Source organism: Kuraishia capsulata, genomic scaffold (genome assembly GCF_000576695.1).
Source record: "Kuraishia capsulata CBS 1993 genomic scaffold, Kuraishia_capsulata_scaffold_4, whole genome shotgun sequence".
Lineage (NCBI taxonomy): Eukaryota > Fungi > Ascomycota > Pichiomycetes > Pichiales > Pichiaceae > Kuraishia > Kuraishia capsulata.
In genome coordinates, this window is record NW_019172953.1 from 1,291,814 (window position 1) to 1,306,140 (window position 14,327).

The 14,327-nt window shown below is 45.2% G+C and overlaps 6 protein-coding genes across 6 annotated transcripts; 3 read left to right on the forward strand and 3 right to left on the reverse strand.

The window, feature by feature from the left end:
* Positions 1 to 30: 30 nt before the first annotated feature.
* Positions 31 to 8,437, reverse strand: KUCA_T00003805001 (uncharacterized protein; the record flags this gene model as incomplete). Its single annotated transcript, XM_022602257.1, has 2 exons — positions 31 to 8,342; positions 8,407 to 8,437. The coding sequence occupies 2 exons, from the start codon at positions 8,435 to 8,437 to the stop codon at positions 31 to 33; spliced, it is 8,343 nt and encodes a 2,780-aa protein (XP_022459818.1).
* A 377-nt stretch (positions 8,438 to 8,814) lies between these two features.
* KUCA_T00003806001 (uncharacterized protein) lies at positions 8,815 to 9,162 on the reverse strand (the record flags this gene model as incomplete). Its single annotated transcript, XM_022602258.1, has 1 exon — positions 8,815 to 9,162. The coding sequence occupies one exon, from the start codon at positions 9,160 to 9,162 to the stop codon at positions 8,815 to 8,817; it is 348 nt and encodes a 115-aa protein (XP_022459819.1).
* Positions 9,163 to 9,574: 412 nt separating this feature from the next.
* KUCA_T00003807001 (uncharacterized protein) lies at positions 9,575 to 9,670 on the reverse strand (the record flags this gene model as incomplete). Its single annotated transcript, XM_022602259.1, has 1 exon — positions 9,575 to 9,670. One exon carries the CDS (start codon positions 9,668 to 9,670, stop codon positions 9,575 to 9,577), a length of 96 nt encoding a protein of 31 aa, XP_022459820.1.
* Positions 9,671 to 10,104: 434 nt separating this feature from the next.
* On the forward strand, positions 10,105 to 10,650 carry KUCA_T00003808001 (uncharacterized protein; the record flags this gene model as incomplete). The annotated part of the gene is made up of 1 exon (XM_022602260.1): positions 10,105 to 10,650. One exon carries the CDS (start codon positions 10,105 to 10,107, stop codon positions 10,648 to 10,650), a length of 546 nt encoding a protein of 181 aa, XP_022459821.1.
* A 371-nt stretch (positions 10,651 to 11,021) lies between these two features.
* On the forward strand, positions 11,022 to 11,606 carry KUCA_T00003809001 (uncharacterized protein; the record flags this gene model as incomplete). The annotated part of the gene is made up of 1 exon (XM_022602261.1): positions 11,022 to 11,606. One exon carries the CDS (start codon positions 11,022 to 11,024, stop codon positions 11,604 to 11,606), a length of 585 nt encoding a protein of 194 aa, XP_022459822.1.
* A 348-nt stretch (positions 11,607 to 11,954) lies between these two features.
* KUCA_T00003810001 (uncharacterized protein) lies at positions 11,955 to 13,637 on the forward strand (the record flags this gene model as incomplete). The annotated part of the gene is made up of 1 exon (XM_022602262.1): positions 11,955 to 13,637. The coding sequence occupies one exon, from the start codon at positions 11,955 to 11,957 to the stop codon at positions 13,635 to 13,637; it is 1,683 nt and encodes a 560-aa protein (XP_022459823.1).
* Positions 13,638 to 14,327: the final 690 nt, after the last annotated feature.

Genomic DNA, 14,327 nt, shown 5'->3' on the forward strand with positions numbered 1-14,327 from the left:
AGGACTAATTTTTTTCATTGTTGAAAATTATCAATAGAATGGACTCCATCCAACGTATATCTGAGCCAGATTGCGCGCATCTGTCGCTTCACTAATTAGCTCTCTTACCATAGCCTCTATACTAAGACCTCTAGCATCAAGCTTTGCCTGGACACCCATTATGGCATTGTTCGCTTCAGACTCGCCTTGCGGTTTTGGAAGAGGAACATTGACATCCTCTCTGGCCTGTAATTCGATCAATTTCAGAGGAGAGACTGTCCAGGAGTAGAGCGGATCGTAGCGGAGTACGTCAAGAATACTCCTGATGTTTTGGTCGTTCGTCTTCAGCACCCGGAACACATGCTCGCAGCTTTTGGTGAACATTCCCTTGACCCCGGTAATCCCAAGACCGTCCACAATGTCTCTGGTAAGTCTGAAGGGAACGGTCTCGGGAATCGGTAACAGTTTGCCCTGGTCAAAAGCCACCCCCAAATCGATATGGATGGGCTCACCTGTGTACTGGTCGAGCAGGATGTTGTTATTATGACGATCACCAAGTCCCAGTACATAGCCCGCGATTGAGCTACTGGCAACACCATGGGTATATACCAAGCGACTGTTATACCACCTTTCCGGTGTCAAAAACTTGTTGAAGAAGAACTGGCTGAGCACTGGCTTGATAAGCTCACAGATTTTATCGTAAGCCATGATCTTCTTATTGCGGGTATCATTCTGGTACTTTTTCAGTGTTTTTCTCGCTGAGCCAAAAGACAGTTCATCTGTCTTTTCATGCAAAGGCCTCAGTATATCATTCAAGGCCACAGAGTTGTTCACGAATTCAATCACCCCAGACACAGATCCAAGAGGCACCACCTTATAAGTGCGTATTCTGAGATTTCTGCGCTTAGTCTCTTTGTCTTTCAAAAGCAGCACATTCACCTTCTCAAAGACCTGCTCCATAATGGAATCCTGTCTTAGATCGTCCGTGCCGCTCTTGAATAGGATTCTGTGTGTACCACCAGTAGAGAGGGTGAACGTGAGGATTTTGGGCAAACTTATTCCGGAACTGGCGACGGCTATTTTTTCTGAAGTGGCAACGATCGTAGGCAATTCAGAATTTTCCACAGGTAATGTGATTGTTGGAGGGGTCAGCTTGAGATTCACCAGTCCACTCTTCCACCATCTTCCATCTGCAAGGCTGCTTAGAGGTATCTTGGAACGTTTTTCAAGTGTAGCCTTTGCCAGCGCCATTGCATGTTGACAAAATTGATTAATGGCTTCTATCTGAGTAGAAAGACTCGAATTTAATCCGAGTTTATGCCAAAGCTTATCAGCAGCTTCAACTCTTGACCCTGCAACTGCATCATCTGTGTGCAGCTCAATCATTGTTAGTGACTTCACCAGATACAGCATATGCATGGGATATGCAAGGGACACTCTCGCGATGACATTCTCCAAGGCAGTCTGGAATGGATTAATTTCTGAAAGAAGTCTTGACACAAGTTGATTGGCCCATGACAAAAATTTAAAAGATGGAATTTTTTGAAGATGAGGATCAAAATCGTGGTTGGAATTGCTTCCGTTCTCAAGCCATAGGGCACAGAACTTGTCCACGTCCGTATAGTCAAACTCATCAGATAAAGAGAGGGCGATTGGGTAGAATCTGACTGCACCAGCAAAACACCTCTCTCTGTTGGTCTTGATGCGCAAAATTTCCTCTTCGTCAGCCAAGATCTGAGTCTTTGTCTTCCTCGAAACCCTGACAGCATCTCTTATCTGCTCCATGGGGTTTCCGCGATTCTCGGAAAAGAGCTTCAGATCCACGTATTCTTTCATGCGTTTTGACCGGAGCTGCTCGTGATGCTTTAGCTGGTCGAGGAGAACCTTCGACTGATATTCATTGTAACAGAATTCTGCAAACATGTGATACATAGTGGCACGCTGGTGCACATCTCGGAAATCGTTAGCTGTTCCTTCGTCAACATATTGATCGAAGATCACATCTGAACTCATGTGCTTGGACTCCGACATCCACTTCACAAGATAGGCCCGTAACAATGGCCTAGGAAGCTCCAACTCTGTTAGCGGCGAGTGGAACGACGATGGAACCAAATCATCGCTCGACAACTGTTTCAACATCTCCACGGGGAATGAAGTATCACCCAATCCCCAAAAGGCGGAAGCGAGGTTGAACTTTGAGAATCGTCTGGCATACTCTTTGACCTCATGTGGCACTTGACTGGTCTCTATGAATCTCTCCATGTAGACGGAACAATCCAGAGACTTTTGGTTCTCATTGTTGGCTATGGCTAGCCGAGATAATCTATCTGTTGCCGCAAGGGCTGCCAGAAACAAAGTGTTACGATTTTCAAACATTGAGCGGTTCATCAAAATCTCGAAGGAAGCTCTGCTTGCAAGAAGTAAATTCTCAGCCGTGCTGAAGTCAGCTTCGTGGAGCCACGATATTGATTCAAGAGACCTCAATATGTGTTCCCCAAAATTTCCCCTGATATCGTCAATATCATACTGATAAGAAAGAGATCCAATACTCAAGGTGGACAGCCACGATTCAAGACGCTTGGAGGGTGTCAACCCAGGAGCAAAAGCCTTTTTATTTTCGACCAAAGTCTTGCAAACAGGCCCAAATGGTTTCTCACATTGCAGACCTTTAAGAAAGGTAAACGTAAATGAGTCCAGAGACGTAGGGTTTACTGGTTCCTGGACATCCCATTGGTTCAGTTTCCAAGCCCATTCATAGAATGTGTCTTTGTCCTGGCTTTCTTCGTCCTGACCTTCCGAAAAAACCTTTGACATCCCTGTGAACCCGAAGTCGAGCATACTTTGCATGACGTTTTCAGTCTTCAGGGAGTTTTCGCCCAATGCAAACACTGAATTTAGCTCAGCATTGGAAAGCAACAATTTCCTGTGGGAATCATTAGTGGCTTCATATGTGATTCTCTTGACGTAATCTAGGTTTGGGGTCACAGGCAGTCCATACGCCAAGTCTTCTTCATCTAAAAGTGAGTAGACACGAGAAAGTAGTTCAATATCGAGCCTCCAATCAGAAAACCCCGAAAAATGCGCATCTTCCAGCAACATCAATGCTGCTTTTGGATCTTTGAACTTGCAGCAGAGCTCAGCAACTTTGATTGCGTCGAGTTTAGAAAAGACCCCTGCAAATTGCTCGACTTCGTTTCGAGACAGGACACGTATATGCAGTGCTAGCTCACAGAGGTCTCGTAGAGTCGACTCATGCTCGCCAAAATTTTGATTAATTCCGTTATTCATCAGTGTGATCACGAGCTCACGCTCCTCCTCGCCGCCCACAGAAATAATATAAATCCACAAAGCAGAGAACACGTGTTTTACCAACTCCGGACTCTTCTTCAAGTGATACTTTAAGAGAGGAGCAAGCGGCGTCCGCGATTCGATTCGATCCAACAGCGTATCAAGGATATCATGGGAGCCAACAGGAGACGTTCCGATCTCTTTGACGAGCTCTTCGAGGCTTTTTTGATTGTTTCTGATGAATGTGCTTTCATAAAAGTCTGAATGAAGATAGCCGAAATCTATTATTGGCATAATGTAGCTTTGGCAGTTGGGGAATACTCTATCAACATCTAGGTTGTTTAAGGTTTGTGCACCTGCAGCACCTGCAGCACCGGCAGTAGATATCTCATGAAGAATATAACCTACCATTGTGTTGAAACGAAACTCCGCTGTTATCCCGCCCTTTGCCTTATGATTCTTTAGAATCCGGAAAACCGAATCTAGACTGGAAGATGTCTGGAAATCATTGGTATACTTTTTAACCATAGAGTCGACGTTGACCCCACCATTCTTGATGCAGTAGTACCCCAGACTTTTCCCGATCCAAACAGCAAAAGTGCTAGACTGCGTCGAGTCACAATGGGAAATCATCCATGATGCAATTTTGGAATCTATGACGGGAATGCTCGGAGTAAATTCCTGCAATTCGAACAAGCTTGAAAGAATGGAAATCAATGCGTTTTCAACGTCTTTCTCGTTGCCGTTGTTATTGTCATCGTCAATGTCAGTCTCGTTTTCCAACAAAGTTATCGTTTCACAAATACTTTGAACGGTCAGCAAGCAAGGTCGGTTATTCAAAGTTTGCAATGCAGCATTGATAATGTGGCCCAATGGGTCTTTCTCATCCATATTCAAGGTGTTGTCTTGAATGGCAGCTATCAGAGCCATATCGGTTGTTACTCCAGAAGCCTTGGACAGAAGTAGAAAACTTAACACTTGAAGAAGAATAATCTTGGGGAATCGACCGTCTTTAATTGCGGCAGTAATTAGTTTCGAAACATCTGCGTGAACGTGTTCATCCTGGAGATATGGAGCTAGATACCGCACTGTTAGCCCCAACACATCGACAGAGCAAAACGAATTAGACGCAAGCAGGAAAATGAGCTTGCATATTCTGATGACAGAGGCTTTCATATGAGGCATTTTGGTACTTTCAAGTTGCATTATCGCTTGCTGGAGTAGAAAATAGACAACCGAGGGGCTCCAAAAGTCGTAGGCCTGGGGGTATTTGTGGGTTATGACAGCCTTCAAGGACTCCACCGTGGTGTTCGGCGATATCGAGAGGAAGTCTTGCATGGCGAGAGTCTCAGAAGACTCATCCAGAACTGAGCTTGTAATGTTCTCGATTCCAAGCCTTTTAAGGGCAAGAAGCATGCTGGACTCACTGTTCACATTTGAGAGTCGTAGGATGTTACTAACAGTATGCACAGTGTTCTGCCCAACTACCTGCTCGTAGCGATCCGCACTTAAATTCAGAGACAAAAATTTGAAAACGTTATTCCTGCTGCCTCCTTTGGTAAAGGCGTATGCAATAGCCAAGGAAGATGCTGCGAAAATAATTTTATCCAGCGAAGTCTCGGTGTTCTCAAACTCTGACGCTTGTGCCTCCTCCAGAGTTAGCAACGAAGCATCAGTGGGGAAAGCAATGGCCAACGCAGCAGCCATTCTTGAATACCGTTTAGGAAAAGGCAATGTTTTTTCACTGACAAACAAGTAATATGGGAAGCCCTCAAAAGAAGAGTTCGAGGTCCACCAGTACTTCATGACCGGCTCCACAATGCTATCTAGCACACGGTTTTCAGAAATGCTCTTCATGAAATAAGAAGCAATAATTCGAGAATTATGCTGTTCAGATAGTCTCAGGGTTTGGATCACTTCAAAAACAGAGAGTACCAGTACAGCTGGAGAGATTCCCGATATCTTGCTCATGCATTGAAAGAACAGACTAATTGACTCTGGTGACTCTTCGGGATGAGTGAAACAACTTCGGAAAGTGACAAAATGGTCAGTGGAAATCTTAGATATTGGATTTGTTGAGGCAGCCAAGTACACTGTAGATGATTGACTATTTGTGAGTGTCTTAATGTACGATTGGACCACTTCAGACAAATTTTCAGACAAATTCTCAGTTACTCCTTCGAGGGAAGAAAAAAGGGCCAACATTGAAGCAACCCCGTCCTCAAAGAGAACCAAATTCTGTGAGTGTAACTCAGTAAGGAAACGACATATGTCAGACAAATCCTGCTTCATATGCTCTGGAACCATGTCCCATGATTTAAGCATATGGCACACAAGCGTGGCCGAGAGCGTGATTGTGGAGTTGGTCCTTTCCAGATCATAACTTCCGAATAATGTTTCTGCAAAATCTCGAATGAGCTTCTCCCAAGATTGCCATGAGTTTTTGTCAAAGGAAAAAGACGTCAGTCTCCTCAAGATCTCTTCGAAACATTTAGAAATCTGCGGAGCATACTGCAAGGTCCGCAGATACTTTACAGAATAGCTCATGAAACTGGCCAAGTCCAAAGAACGCCAAAAATAGGCAATCACATACTGGTCAAAATCCATGCTCCTTAGCTCTCCAGAAGACTCCAAATACACAGCGCTCACGCTGTGGCCTTTTGATACCGTATTGGAGAAGTCCGAGAGACGAGACATGAGTTCATCCAAAACAACCCCAGAGAACAGAGTCGCTGAAGGTAAGCTTTCGGAAGAATAAAACAAGTCTCTCAGCGTTCTAAAGTCACCTGCTTCCAGAGCAATGCTGGTATGAGCTCCGATATAGCTACTTAGTTCACCACTGGCAGAAACCTTGGCCATCTCCACGCCTAACACAGTTAAGTTATAGGAATCTGCAGGAATATGCGAGGTCCAATATGCATCCAGCATCAATTTTCTCGACCGAAAATCCACTGGGATAATCTCTGCATGCAATTTGCAGTCACTGTCATGCCATTGAGCCCATGGCTCATTATTTAGCAAAGCAAACGAAACCTCTAGGTACGGGTAAACTCGAAGCTGACGAGATTCAATCCACCATTCTGAAGAGGGTCTATACACAGGTTGATGACTGGAGTTTTCTAAGTTGATTTTATCATTTCCTTGAACCCAGTTCACAAAAGCAGCCAGTGTCTTGATATCGTCAATCTTCTGTCTAACAGCGAGGAAACTGGGAAGACGAGAGTCCAGCCAGTCGATCAACTGATCGGCAATGAAACTGGAAACACGAGACCGGTGTGATTTCAATGATTTCAACCTGATTGCTCGACAAGCATTGTGCAAAGCCACCATGAAGCTCAGCGACTCGGTGTTGATCGAAAGTGGTCCGTTGGACCTCGGGTCTGCAACCAGTAATTCCAACCTATCCATGATAACCGAGTTATATTTGATGTCTTTTTGCTGGAGTAATATAGAAGCAAGTGCACAAGATAAAACATCCTGCTCTTTGAGACTGACAGACTCCAAACACACGGCTAACATTTTCTGGAAATTCCCAGACCTATCTTCCTGAGTCAGCATAGTGGACCCAGACCTGAGACTGATGGCTATGAACAACATGGCCCAAAGCTTATGATCTTGGTATTCTGGGGCAGTCAGGTGACTCATATAAAGCTTGAGTTTTAAACGTGAAGCTATCGACTTCGTGACTTTCATCCATATGCTCAAGTGACTATTGGTGCTGGCAAAGCATATGATGAAAAACACAAATTGCAAAGAGAACATCCTGTTTTTTGGGTCAGTAGAATTCAAGGAAAAATGCAAAATGCCAGTCAGATCGTCAACTGCTCTGATTGCTTCACAAAGACGATCACTTGAGGCCATTGTCTTGCGTCTCTTGCGTCCATCACCAATGCTGGAACTGGGAGGGAGTTCGAAATAGAGAACGACACATTTCACCAATGCCGTCATGATATTCCATTCTCTTTTGTAGTCATCATCTGCTAGCGAACAATATTTGAAATGGTACCAGTCCAAGACGTTTTCGTTTTTCTGGGAGTGAAGCTTGATCACGTTTGGGCTCAGAGGCTTATACACTCGAGCATCCGAATGAGCTACACTCAGCTTCTCAATAACGATAAAAATTTCATCTCTGGTGAGTCTCTCTTCCTCGAATTGTGCATTCAAAGCATAATAGAAACATATATGCGCAAACCTGGCAAACAGCTCCGGCAGATCATGAGAGACGGTAGCAGTATCCTCAATGAAGCATATCGACAATCTGCAAAGTTTGTTTCCCAGCTTGAAATCTTTTTTCGAAAGACTGACCAACAGTATGTTTATGACGTTGAAAACATGTATCATACTTTGTGAAGAGGAAAGGCCCCTTGAATAGCCCTCGGTGTAGAATCTCTCAATGGCCAGTACCAGTCTTAGGTAGTAGTTCTCATTAGGGTTCAGACTATTGTTGCACAAGAAGATGAAATCTCCATCTGAATCGGGGGTCAGAATGGTTTGGAGCAGTTTAAAACATTCAATCGTAATCTTGGTGATTGGAAACCCGGAATACCTATTCTCGATATTCTCCGGGCTCATCATGCAGTTGATGCATCTGATCACGAACTTGACGAGATCTGAATATGAGGACGAATTGAGGTGATCTGCGTACTCTTTCATGCTCAGAAGTGAACATAATGAAGTCATCAGACTGTAAGCCGCCGGTTTGAACATTTGGTCCTTCTGCGACACCTTATCACTCCACAGTGTTAGACTGCAGATATGGGCAATGAATGACTCGTACCTCTTGGTGCCCAGCTTGCCATGTCTGAAATTTGATCTCAGCAGGACAGTTCCAGCCAGACGACGAATCAGGGTTGAAAGTCTGTGTATTCTTGATAATTGAGCATCTTTGGGAGCGGTGTCGGGGGAATAGGCTTGCAGCTCAATGGAGAGACCATCTAGAAGGCCCTTAACTGTACCCAGTATGGGAACGAACTGACTGGCATCATCTGCAATTCTGATCAGAACGGCATCATCGATATCAGCAAGTTCGGCTATGGCGTCATTTCTTTCTTTGGTTTTGGCCGATTTCAGCTTTTCTGTAGAGGAGTCAGTAAGACGTTCAACTACCCAAAGGATGAAACTTTCATAATAAGTGCTTACCTGCAATTTTGCCCAAACCTAATACCGCCATTTGATCTCTGAGTATTTGGATGCCACCATTTGATATCAGGCTATATGAAGATATTAATTTTTAACTGGTGATATATATTTCTAACGTGGTCTTGCTGGGCTATCTTGCATGTCTTGGAAATCTCTAGATGCATCGCGTTCTCGCGTCCTCGATGCACGTTTGGAAGCTCCGTTGAAAACCTGCAGCTAACCTAAAACTACATGTTAATTTTTTTTTGTTTTTTACAGAGACAATGACATTATACGTTTAAATAGAGTATTTTTTTTTGTTAGATCCACCCATTAGCTCAAGAAGTACGGCTACCGCACGAGCCTTCACCGTACACTTGTATTTCAGTGATTTCCTATCGAATATGCGGCAACGAAAAATATTCCAATTTAAACAACAACACCAGAGTTAGAGGCAATACGTGGCCACAAATCGGCACATTCCTTACCGACTGGGCCAGTGATGGCAGAACCCTTCATCTCACCCTTTGGGTTGACAATGACACCGGCGTTGTCTTCGAAGTAGAGGAAGACACCGTCCTTTCTTCTCCAAGCCTTGGATTGTCTGACAACGATAGCTGGCATAACCTTCTTTCTCAATTCTGGCTTACCCTTCTTGACGGTAGCCATGACCATGTCACCAACGGAGGCGGCTGGCAATCTGTTCAATCTAGCACCAGTTCCCTTGACGGCCATGACGTACAGGTTTCTAGCACCGGAGTTGTCGGCACAGTTCATGATAGCACCGGTTGGCAAAGCCAACTATTGGGGGTTAGTATAACAATCTTTTTTCAAGCGGGGTCCGGGCAGTTGTTGAATCATTTGAAAAACTTGAAGAACCAGAGGAAAAGCGGTTCACATAGATAAACAATGAACGTCAAGTAGATGGACATGATGTTTGGCACAGCGGTTGTTGGTATTTGAGCACGTTTGCATTTTGAAGGCCAGTTTTTCCTCGATGGTGGAAAGTTTCACTTGTTCATGCCATGATTGAACCCATGGTTTAACATGCTACCAGACGGTCACTTGTTCAGTATATGGAGCTTCCTCTTATGCCCATGTCTCTTTAAACTCAAATTCACAATCTCACTTTGTACATGTCGATTTCTCACTTCAGTCTTTCACCGATTCCAACAAGACTTCATAAGCTTCAAATGAACTCTGAACTGCTCGCAACAAAAATAAGTCTCAAGATAATACATACCGACATACGAAACTTGTTACCAGAAGCACCAGATCCAGACATTTCTGTGTATTATATGATATTCTATAGTAGCTGAATGCTATGTACCTTTGAGGAAGAGTTCAATGATTTTTGAAGAGGTAGTCCAAATTTTCCATGGTTATGAGCTGTACCGTTTCTGGAGGTCTGCTGCCTTAACTAAGGAGATCCCACTTCTGCGAGGCATGAGGGTTTGCTTGCCCTGATTCACATCACATGATACAAGGGTTGATAAAAGTAGTTTGCACACTACTTTATATGGTTTAGGCGGCGCACGCTAAGGAGATAAGCCATCTATCTCTCTATCAACACTCGGGGTAACTTCTGGTTTGTAACAAGCGTTCTTGCCACCTGCCAGTTGGTACTCGATTTTCATGACCGCATATCCTTTGAGAGAGTAACTCTACTGGATTGAGAAACGAAAAACACTGTTTTATACTGTGCAAGGGCTCTCTACAATGCTGGCGAACATAGTGGACCTCTCCAGTGACGATTCGGATTCCCGCGTTGGACCAACGAGCCACAGAATACGAAGAAGGGCACTGAAGCGTGTCGACAGCGACGACGAAAATTCTGCACCAAAAAATCACAGAGTGAGGGAAGAAATGACGGCAACACCCATTGAACTGGACTCAGAAGATGAGGCAGAGCTTGTTGATGCGACGACAAGGAAAAGAGAAGCAGAAACTGATGACGATGAAGATGAAGATGACGATGACGGTTTCGAAATAATCGAGTCTACTCAAAGTGCTATTGATGCGTCTTTAAAGCACGAGAACAAGGCAAAAAGCTTGAAAGACGTGACATGCCCGATTTGTCTCTCTGAAATTGACGATGCAGTTGTGACTCCATGTGGACATTTATTTTGTACGGACTGTCTTTACCAGGCTCTTCCAAGCTCTAAAGGAAGAAACAGGGACTCTGGGATTTGTCCCTTGTGCCGTAAAATGGTGAAGTTAAAAGATCTGACGCATTTGAAGATACGGGTTAAGGTGATTACGTGAACGGGACTATTTTTGATTTGCTTGAAGACTTTTGGAGTTCTTTATGTTTTTTTTTGTTGCTCTTTTAGTTTTTTCAGGGCTTTCAAACGGCTTCAAAAGCGCTGAGAGCCCCTCAAGATTGGGAAATCATTAGTGCGGAATATGTGTGGATTTATCCGAGATTTTTCCGGGGCCTCGAGTTCTTGGCTGTTGGTTCTGGAACGCCGCACCCAACTTCGCGCCGGCATTCGTTTCGCAAAGGATTGCAATTGTCAAATACTTGGAGGCTTGTGGAAGCTGAGCGCTGAAGAAATTGCTAATTGGCTGCGAGCTGATTAACACAATTATACGGTTGAGTTATATTCAGGTTTCTATCGTTGGTTTCCGCGGCTATGAAAAGACATGAAAACAGCAGACCCAGATCAGCTTGGCCTGAACCATCCGAGTGTCTCCAGAAAGAGAGCAATGAAGCGCCTCGCCAGAGACGACGTCTGAGCCATCCCGCGGTTGTTAGGCGGGAACACCAGGTGATTCTCTGGGGTTCGCACAAAGGGCTGTATGACGACAGAGAACATAGATGTCTCTTGTGCTATGAACATCTGGGAGGACTTCCAGCGCGCGGGTGTCAATGTCGTCACCTCCCAATAGTCTCAAGCCCGTTGAAGAATTCTTTTACGGCTGCAGATTTGAACAGACAGTACGACTTTGGACTATTACACTCCAGAGGCCACAGCGTCGGGTCTTCGCGCTCGATGGAAAATTTGAACCGGAAGTTCAGGAAAATGGTGATGCAGACATTTTCATCGGCCAATGAAACGGTTGTGGATTCTGTCAAGGAAAACCGTGCCCGTGTGCTGTCGTACAACGCTGTTTCGGACAAGCTGATGCGTGTAGTGGAGGACGACGATGAGGACTTGGTAAGGTGTCTGAGCCGTTTACAACCCAACACGGATAAAACCAGACAAAAAGGTCAATAAATTGAGGAAAATCCCCCAATAATCAAATATTTCTCAAAACATTTCACAAAAATAGTTTTCCGTAGCGTAGCGTTCGATCCCCGCTCCGGCCCGATAGGTTGGCTAATTTGGCCGAAAGCGGCAACCGATGGCCTTGGCCTCCAGGCACAAATTCAGGCAGGGAAAGATGGCTTGGGGAAGCGAACAACGAACAAGACCTTCACGCCCACACTTTAATCACAATAAGAAAGGTTGAGTTTTGCGTGGAATATTGAATCACGTGGCATTTGGTGGCATTTGGAGGCATAATCGGTTGCATTTTTTGCTCAATTTTTCATTTTTACGGATCACTGCTATGGTTGCCTAGCCATGGTGTCTTCTTGTGATTTGAGCGTACGCATTGACAAGACCGCCACTGGTGGTACTTTCACCAATCATGATATCCTAAAGGGCCGGGTATCGCTAAAGGTGCGGTCTGATATTGCGTTGAGTTCGATACACGTCAAGCTGGAGGGTATTTCCAAGACAGTGATAGAGATACCGCGAGAGGTTGGCAACGGAAAGAAGCCCAAGAACAAGCCGTTGATAGAGGTCCACAGACTGCTATATGACACATTGATGGTCTGGCCTTCCGCTGAGCTCCGGAGGGTTTCCAGTTCCAAGGAGTTCACGCTTGTTCCAGGAGATTACGAGTTCCCCTTCCAGTTCACCATCCCACTGAAGAATCGGTGTTCTAATAACAAATCGCTGACGGGGATCTCGAACAGGTTCCAGTTTATCAATGGGTTCAGTTCTCCAGGAACAAACACCTCCATCGAGTTTGTCAGTGAGGCTTCGAGGCACGTCGAGACTACACTTCCTCCGTCGCTGAGCGGGCTCAACGACTTTGCTACCGTCAAGTACTTCGTCAAGGCCACTGCCAAACGGCCTTCTCTGCTCAAGATGAATTTTCGCTCATATGACCCATTCATCTTTCTTCCGGTGGACTTTCCTAACGTAATGCTGGACCAACGGCAGTGTTTCACGCGTCGTGATTTCGTTTTCAAGCAGAAATACCCAGAGATTGTGGCTTTCCACGAGAAGGCTGATGCTCCCCTAAGGGTTGCAGCGGCCAGAAGGCCTTCTGTTCCCACTACTCCCCGAAGGAGATCGTCCTCGAGCTTTCTGAAGTCGATATTCAACCTGGATGAACCTGCACAGCCTACTCAGGTTTCGCAACCTGCGCCTCAAAAGTCCCCCGCGAAGCAAAAGGACTACTACGAGGCTTATGAGATGCCAAAAGTGGATCCCATAGACCTTCCCGTGGGTTTTGAGGCGCGATTCAGGTATCCTGCTTTCGTGATCCCCACCAGGCCACCCAACTATAAGCTTTACCTGATGACGAAACTGGCTCCCAAACGTTTCGAGCTCGTGAATGGTCAGAGCTCAGGACTGGGCTACGTGTTTGTGAAGTCCCTGAAATTTGAGTTGATCTCAACAACAACGGTGTTGATACAGGGCCACAGGAGGCAGATTGTCACTAAGGAGAACGTTCTCACTTTGGGTGGGATCAACTGCAAACTTGACCTCATGAAGGCCCGAAAGTCCAAAGCATTGGATCCAAAAACTGGTGGTGCGCTTTACGAGCTGGAAATCCCAAAAGATATCTACAGTGGAGCTGTTCTTCCCGACCATATAGCACCCACGTTCAAGACCTGCAACATCTCGCGCAAATATAGGCTTCTGGTCACGGGCGGGTTTTCGGCCACTAAAACAGGACCGGTGATTGAAGTTGGTCTGGATACCGAAATAACAGTTTTGAGTGGGTTGCAACTAGTCCAGGACAACTCCATGCCTTTGGTGAGTCCCCAGGCCATCCATGAAGACGAAGGCTCATGGTCCAGTATAAGTACGCCGCCACAATCGCAGACGCAACAGCAGTCTTTCTACAATGTCGACGCCAACAATTCAGAGAGTTTGCCTACGTATGAACAGGTTCTGCGCCAGGAAGACCAGGATAACCACAGGCGGAGGTTCGAGCAGAGCGACCAGTACTATACGAATCTCGAGTGAAAATTAGTTAGCCACGCAAAACGGCAGCAGCGTCACAAATGCAGATAAAATACTATTAAAGCTGGACTCGCAATGCTCTTACTCGATCATCATAGGCCTATGACACAGTTCATGCTGGCTGTGCCTGCATAATTCAAAGCCCACAGATGTGTATTACGCAGTACGCCTGTCACTGTCACAAATTGTATTCTGCAGAAGTTCCAGGCCGCGTTATTGAGTGACCGGTCAAGCTTGGCAAATCATCACGAAAAACATAGTTACTTGTCTTTTTTTTGCGCGATTTTATTCATATTCATCATCTGCCTCTTTCTGTAAAACTTTCAAGTATTTTAAACCCTAAATTGGCCATTTTGTGTGCCTCTTACTTTTCCCCTGGCAGAAACGCGTCTGGCCAAAACGGTGTGCCCCTCTCAATCGGGAAGCGCAAAGTCCAGACGTCGCGTCCAAAAGGATGTGGATTTGATCAATTTTTTTGTTGTCCTCTGTATTTAGCTAGTTCCTACAAGGGATACATCTGTCCAAGCGATATCCAACTCTTTTGTAACAGCTAATCTAGTGGCAAAACGCGAAGTTCTGGCTTTTCGAATTGATCCCTTATTGCGTTTAAATATCGCCATAGCACAAGCTGGTGCTTCCATTCATTGCGCACACACCTACAAGCAAACGCCCTTTGTTACCTAGTGTTTTTTT